The following is an 8,157-nucleotide window of genomic DNA, read 5'->3' on the forward strand; positions in this document are numbered from 1 at the left end:
TTTGATTGCACTGTGGTCTGAGAGACAGTTTGTTATAATTTCTGTTCTTTTACATTTGCTGAGGAGTGCTTTACTTCCAATTATGTGGTCAATTTTGGAATAAGTGAGATGTGGTGCTGAGAAGAATGTATATTCTGTTGATTTGGGGTGGAGAGTTCTATAGATGTCTATTAGGTCTTTTTTGTGCAGAGATGAGTTCAATTCCTGGATATCCTTGTTAATTTTCTGTCTCGTTGATCTGTCTAATGTTGACAGTGGAGTGTTGACATTATTACATAAAGTCTCCCATTATTATTGTATGGGAATCTAAGTCTCTTTGTAAGTCTCTAAGGACTTGCTTTATGAATCTGGGTGCTCCTGTATTGGGTCCATATATATTTAGGAGAGTTAGCTCTTCCTATTGAATTGATCCCTTTACCATTATGTAATGGCCTTCTTTGTCTCTTTTGATCTTTGTTGGTTTAAAGTCTGTTTTATCAGAGACTAGGATTGCAACCCCTGCTTTTTTTTGTTCTCCATTTGCTTGGTAGATCTTCCTCCATCCCTTTATTTTGAGCCTATGTATGTCTCTGCATGTGAGATGGGTCTCCTGAATACAGCAGACTGATAGGTCTTGACTCTGTATCCAGTTTGCCAGTCTGTGTCTTTTAATTGGATCATTTAGTCCATTAACATTTAAGATTAATAGTGTTATGTGTGAACTTGATCCTGTCATTATGATATTAACTGGTTATTTTGCTCGTTAGTTGATCCAGTTTCTTCCTAGCCTCGATGGTCTTTACATTTTGGCATATTTTTGCAATGGCTGGTACCGGTTGTTCCTTTCCATGTTTAGTGCTTCCTTCAGGGTCTCTTGTAAGGCAGGCCTGGTGGTGACAAAATCTCTAAGCATTTGCTTATGTGTAAAGGATTTTATTTCTCCTTCACTGATGAAACTTAGTTTGGCTGGATATGAAATTCTGGGTTTAAAATTCTTTTCTTTAAGAACGTTGAATATTGGCCCCCACTCTCTTCTGGCTTGTAGAGTTTCTGCCGAGAGATCTGCTGTTAGTCTGATGGGCTTCCCTTTGTGGGTAACCCGACCTTTCTCTCTGGCTGCCCTTAAGATTTTTTCCTTCATTTCAACTTTGGTGAATCTGGCAATTATGTGTCTTGGAGTTGCTCTTCTGGAGGAGTATCTTTGTGGCGTTCTCTGTATTTCCTGAATTTGAATGTTGGCCTGCCCTACTAGGATGGGGAGGTTCTCCTGGATGATATCCTGAAGAGTGTTTTCCAACTTGGTTCCATTTTCCCCCTCACTTTCAGGCACCCCAATCAGACGTAGATTTGGTCTTTTTACATAATCCCATACTTCTTGCAGGCTTTGTTCATTTCTTTTTCTTCTTTTTTCTTTAGGTTTCTCTTCTCGCTTCATTTCATTCATTTGATCCTCAATCGCTGATATTCTTTCTTCTAGTTGATCGAGTTAGTTAATGAAGCTTGTGCATTTGTCACATATTTCTCGTGTCATGGTTTTCATCTCTGTCATTTCGTTTATGATCTTCTCTGCATTAATTAGTCTAGCTGTCAATTCTTCCACTCTTTTTTCAAGATTTTTAGTTTCTTTGCGCTGGGTACGTAATTCCTCCTTTAGCTCTGAGAAGTTTGATGGACTGAAGGCTTCTTCTCTCATCTCGTCAAAGGCATTCTCTGACCAGCTTTGATCCATTGCTGGCGATGGGCTGCGCTCCTTTGCAGGGGGAGATGCACTCTTATTTTTTGAATTTCCAGCTTTTCTGCCCTGCTTCTTCCCCATCTTTGTGGTTTTATCTGTCTCTGGTCTTTGATGATGGTGATGTACTGATGGGGTTTTGGTATAGGTGTTCTTCCTGTTTGATAGTTTTCTGTCTGACAGTCAGAAGGACTGTCTGTTGGTCTGTTGGAGATTGCTTGAGGTCCACTCCAGACCCTGTTTGCCTGGGTATCAGCAGCAGAGGTTGCCAAAGATAGAATATTGCTGAACAGTGAGTGTATCTGTCTGATTCTTCCTTTGGAAGCTTCCTCTCAGGGGTGTACTCCACCCTGTGAGGTGTGGGGTGTCAGACTGCCCCTAGTGGGGGATGTCTCCCAGCTAGGCTACTCAGGGGTCAGGGACCCACCTGAGCAGGCAGTCTGTCCGTTCTCAGATCTCAACCTCCGCGTTGGGAGATCCACGGCTCTCCCCAAAGCTGTCAGAGTTGTTCGCATCTGCACCGGCCCCTGCTGCTTCCCCTATTGGTCTTCAGCTGTGCGCTGTCCCCAGAGGTGGAGTCTACAGAGACAGGCAGGCTTCCTTGAGCTGCTGTGAGCTCCACCCAGTTCGAGCTTCCCAGTGGCTTTGTTTACCTACTTAAGCCTCAGCAATGGCGGGCGCCCCTCCCCCAGCCTCGCTGCTGCCTTGTGCATAGATCGCTGCAGACTGCTGTGTTAGCAGTGAGGGAGGCTCCGTGGGTGTGGGACCCTCCCGGCCAGGTGTGGGATATATTCTCCTGGTGTGCCTGTTTCCTTAAAGCGCAGTATTGGGGTGGGAGTTACCCGATTTTCCAGGTGTTGTGTGTCTCAGTTCCCCTGGCTAGGGAAACGGATTCCCTTCCCCCTTGCACTTCCATGCGAGGCGATGCCTCGCCCTGCTTCAGCTCTCGCTGGTCAGGCTGCAGCAGCTGACCAGCACCGATTGTCCAGCACTCCCTAGTGAGATGACCCCAGTACCTCAGTTGAAAATGCAGAAATCACCGGTCTTCTGTGTCGCTCGCGCTGGGATTTGTAGACTGGAGCTGTTCCTATTTGGCCATCTTGCTCCGCCCCCCCATAATTTAATATTTTTAAATGGATTGAAATCAGACTATTAAATATATTTTTGTTATTTATCATAATAATATTTAAAATTACCAAAACTAAGCTTTTAGGTTTCATTTGGATAATACTGATAATTTGGTAAATCATTTTGTTAAATCACATATATTTTAAAATAAGCATATAAATTTTTTAATGAATTAAATATTTAAATGAATTAAATATGTAAATATTTATAATTGGCATTGTCTATGGGATTTGTAATAATTAGAATATTGAATAATAATCTGATTAATTGAAATGAATTTTTCTTTCAATTTGACTTTAAGATCTGGGATACATGTGCTGAACATGTAGGCTTGTTACATAGGTATACATGTCCCATGGTGGTTTGCTGCACCAATCAACCCATCGTCTAGGTTTTAAGCCCCACATACATTAGGTATTTATCCTAATGCTCCCCCTCCCCTGTCCCACCACCCCCTGACAGGCTCTGGCGTGTGATGTTCACTTCTCTGTGTCCATGTGTTCTCATTGCTCAACTCCCACTTATGAGGGAGAACATGCAGTGTTTGGTTTTCTGTTGCTATGTTAGCTTGCCGAGGATGATGGTTTCCAGCTTCATCTATGTCCCTGAAAAGGACATGAACTCTTTCCTTTTTTATGACTGCATGATATATACATATACATGATGTGTATGTACCACGTTTTCTTTATCCAGTATTTCATTGATGGACATTTGGGTTAGTTCCAAGTATTTGCTATTGTGAATAGTGCTGCAATAAACATAACGTGTGCAGGTCTCTTCATAGTAGAATGATTTATAATCCTTTGGGTATATACCCAGTAATAGGATTGCTGGATGAAATGGTGTTTCTGGTTCTAGATCCTTGAGGAATTGCCATACTGTCTTCCACAATACTTGAACTAATTTACATTCTAACTTTTAATATTCTAACTTTTAGGTGAAGAAAGCCCTACTCCTTTAGTTTTAGAAAAGAGGAACAATGTAAAGAAATATTTTAGAATGTGTTACAGGTTATCTGTTGGCTGCTTTGATAATTAAAATTAGAGATATTTGTGAAAATAAGTTGAAATATGTTTGATCAACTTGTCTTATGTGAGCTTTATCAGTTCCAGCAATCCATAGTAAACCTTTAATGTAATCAAGAGTTTCATTATGCATTTATTATTGTATCAAAAAAGTGACACTTGTGCTCCCATAGTAAGTCAAATAAGAAATTTTATGTAACATATAAATTATTTTAAGCAAAATTGTCTTTGATATGGTTTGGTTCTGTGTCTCCACCCAAATCTCATCTTGTAGCTCCCATAATTCCCACGTGTCATGTTGTGGGAGGGACCCGGTGGGAGATGATTGAATCATGGGAGTGAGTCTTTCCCATGCTGTTCTTGTAATAGTGAATGGGTCTCATGCGATCTGATGGTTTTTAAAACAGGAGTTTCTCTGCACAAGCTCTCTCTTTGCTTGCTGCCATCCACATAAGATGTGACTTGCTCCTCCTTGCCTTCTGCCATTATCGTGAGGCCTGCCCAGCCATGTGGAACTGTAAGTCCATTAAACCTCTTTTTCTTCCCGGTCTCAGGTATATCTTTATCAGCAGTGTGAAAATGAACTAATACAATCTTAAATTAGGATAATTCCTAGTGGATCTTGAAATAAGTTTAAATCTTTTAGGTAGGGTATTCTAGTGCCACTGTGGCAGGTTAACACAAAGTTAGTGAGTTTAAAAAATGCAGATTTATTATCTTACCATTCTAGAGGTCAAAAGTTAATCCAGGTCTCACTGAGTTAAAATTAAGGAATAGAGAGAGCTATGTTCCTTTCTGGAGGCTCCAGGGAAGAATCCATTTTCCTGAATTTGGGAGCTTTGTGAAGGGTGCCCTCATTCTTTGACTGATGGCCCCTTCTATCTTCAAAATCAGCAATGTCTGGTTGAGTCTTTTATCACATCACGCATTGACTCTTCTGACTAAACTTTTTCCATTCAAAGACCCTTGTGATTACATTGGGCCCACCTGGATTATCTAAGATAACTTTTTATTTTAAGGCAAGTTGATTAGCAACCTTATTTTCATCTGGAACCTTAACTCCTCTTGTCATGTAACAAAACATATTCACAGATTCTGGGGACTAGGAGTGTACATCCTTGGGGTGGCCATTATTTTTCCTGCCATGGTGAATTTTAATTGTTACTCAATATAAAATCAGGGATTGTAAACTTGTGGCTCATGGGTTTTATGTTAAAAACACAGTCTTGGTAAAATATTCTAAATATCTAGATTCTACAGAAAAACAAAATTGGGCATCTATGACTTCACAACAACTGGGTAAATTGCATTAGTATTTGCTCAAATTAAATGGGTCATGTGTCCTTTGTTTTATCAGTGTCTTCATTGCCCACAGTTGTATCTCTAAATCTGAGACAGTTTTCTCCCTGTCATTTGGTCCATTTCTTTTTTATATATTACTTAACTGGTCTCTGTCAGCATAAAACATCCTATGTTAAATAAATGAGTAAATGTCCACTACGTCCATTTGCAATAAGTATACACTTTACTTAGAACAATAGAATAAACAAAGCAATACATTATTTTTCTATTTCTTTGAATTAGATTCCTATATCCCATTTAACCTAGTGGTAGAAAACAGTGTCATGTGTTATGGTGGCCAAATTCCCAGAGGAGTACTATTTGCCAAGCTGTAGCCTAGGTGAAAGTAATTATAATACATATATTCCATTAAGGATCCTTATGAAGATTATCTAAGTCCTGTAAATCAATAAGAGAAAGACAAACTTCCTAACCAAAACGTGGGCAACATCTTCAACACACACTTAACAAGCTATTCTAATGACCAATAAACCTAACCAAAGATGCTCAATATTGTTATTCAAGAAGTAAATGAAATTGAGACCTTTGTGAGATACTACTACATCCCTACGAAAGTGGAAAAAATTGAAGACACTGTGACAGTATCATGTTTTAGTGAAGACATGAGACAACTGGAGCTATACTGCTGATAGTAATATAAATTGATACAACAACTTTGGAAACTCCTTGGCTATATTTGCTAAAGCTATATTTATACCTGCCTCTGATCCAACAATTCTACTCTTATTTTATACATCACAGAAATTAGGGCATATGTTCATCAAAAGGCAAAATGTTTAAAGTAGCTTTATTTATCCTAGCTCCCAGCTAGGAACAACCATATGTTCATCAACGGGAGAATATATAAATTGTAGAACGTTCATACAATGAAATACTTCCTATTTTATAAAAATGAACTGTTGCAAACAATATGGATGATTATCAGAGACAAGAGCACCTACGTTCATATGAAATGAATGTGAAATTCATATGAAATTCCAGAATAGGTAAACTAATTTATAGTGACAGAAGTCTGAAGAGTGGGAGAGACACAAGGGAACATTCTGTCATGTTGGAAATTTCTGTTTCAGTTGTGGTGATTATATGAGCATATACACATATAAATATTTATTAAACTTTAAGACTCAGGTGGCCAGGCATGGTGGCTCATGCCTGTAATCCCAGCACTTTGGGAGGCCAAGGCGGGTGGATCACCTGAGGTCAGGAGTTCAAAGCCAGCCTGGCCAACATGGTGAAACTCCATCTCTACTAAAAATACAAAAATTAGCCAGGTACGGTAGTGGGTGCCTGTAATCCCAGCTACTCAGGAGGCTGAGGCAGGAGAATCACTTGAACCCTGACAGCAGAGGTTGCAGTGAGTCGAGATCATGCCATTGCACTCCAGCCTGGGCGACAGAGCAAGACTCTGTCTCAAAAAAAAAAAAAAAAAAAAAAAAAGGGACGGAAGGCGGGAGAGGAGAAGCCTGAAAAGTCGCAGCGAGCTGGAGCCGCCGGAGTAATGGAGGGGAAAGTTCCAGTCGCAGCGCTGAGAAGCGATCAGCTGAAGAAGAAGCTGCCGACCTCCCAACAAAGCCTACAAAGATCTCCAAGTTTGGATTTGCCATAGGTAGTCAGACGACAAAGAAAGCATCAGCCATATCCATCAAACTTGGATCAAGTAAGCCTAAAGAAACTGTTCCAACTCTTGCTCCAAAAACTCTTTCAGTAGCAGCAGCTTTTAATGAAGATGAAGATAGTGAACTAGAGGAAATGCCTCCAGAAGCAAAGATGAGGATGAAGAATATTGGAAGGGATACACCAACATCAGCTGGACCAAACTCCTTCAATAAAGGAAAACATGGGTTTTCTGATAACCAGAAGCTGTGGGAGCGAAATATAAAATCTCATCTTGGAAACGTCCATGACCAAGACAATTAAATGATGTTTTGAAATTGGGGTGTGGGGTGGGTGTAAAGTTAAAAGGAACGGTTTCCTTTTTTAAAGAATGGTATAAGACTATCTTTGGAGCCACTTTTTTTTTTCTTTTTCATTTTTTTAAAAGATTGAGTGGTACACTAATAAATGAGAGTTTGAAATTAGAGGTAATTTATGTTTTATATACAGATTTCAAGACATTTGCTAATTTTGTAGTTTCATGTGATTAGTTTCCAAAGGTTACAGATAATAAAGAAATCAGAAATGGTACCTTTTTAAGAATTGCATATTTTTTTAGACACAACTATTAGCACATTAAGAGGGAAGCAAAAAGTTATTGTCTATTTAAAACTGCAAGCAGTTACTCTCTTAACTCCCTTATTACCTAAACTTGTCTGGCTCCCAGGAACAGCCTTATAGAGAGAGGGAGTATTGTATTGGGAGGAAAATGTTACTGAACTATTCACTGAAAGTAAATTTAGATAAAATACAGCTTTTTTCCTTATGGGCATTTGTTTTGTTTTAAGTCATCATAAACTAGGTATTGCATTGCTATCAGTGGATACAGATGCTTAGCTCTTAAGAGAATTTTTTTTTTTTAATGTAAACTGTTGAGTATTTGAAATAGCCCACTTCACCTTAATGGGTCTTGTCTATCTTCATTAGTCTTCAAAGAAAAACCATTTGCTACCAAAGTAAATCAGTATTTTGAATGTGCTTCTCTTTTTTTTTTGTTTATTAGCTAGTTTCTGTAAGCATTTCCACCAGAACTTGAGGCAAATCATAAGGAAGCTGTTTCTTTTAAAACAAACCACCACCAAAAATTTAAATGTACATATTGCTTAAATATTTGGCTGTTTTTAGTTTTTAAAAGGTATAAACACACACACACACAAAAATTGTATGAAGCTGGAAAACAAGAAGATGCACTTTCTGTAGCCCTGTCTAAGGATTTAAATTACTGACTTGTGAACTCCAATTTGAATTGAACTTAACTATCGGCTTTCTTACTAGTAA

General features: G+C 39.0%; 1 protein-coding gene across 1 annotated transcript; it reads left to right on the forward strand.

Moving 5' to 3' along the window:
* Positions 1-6,693: 6,693 nt before the first annotated feature.
* LOC117094190 (PEST proteolytic signal-containing nuclear protein-like) lies at positions 6,694-7,857 on the forward strand (the record flags this gene model as incomplete). Its single annotated transcript, XM_033229404.1, has 1 exon — positions 6,694-7,857. A coding segment is annotated over one exon (450 nt), but the record flags the coding sequence as incomplete, so codon positions are not given.
* Between the last annotated feature and the right edge of the window lie 300 nt (positions 7,858-8,157).

Source organism: Trachypithecus francoisi, unplaced genomic scaffold (genome assembly GCF_009764315.1).
Source record: "Trachypithecus francoisi isolate TF-2019V2 unplaced genomic scaffold, Tfra_2.0 Lachesis_group13, whole genome shotgun sequence".
Lineage (NCBI taxonomy): Eukaryota > Metazoa > Chordata > Mammalia > Primates > Cercopithecidae > Trachypithecus > Trachypithecus francoisi.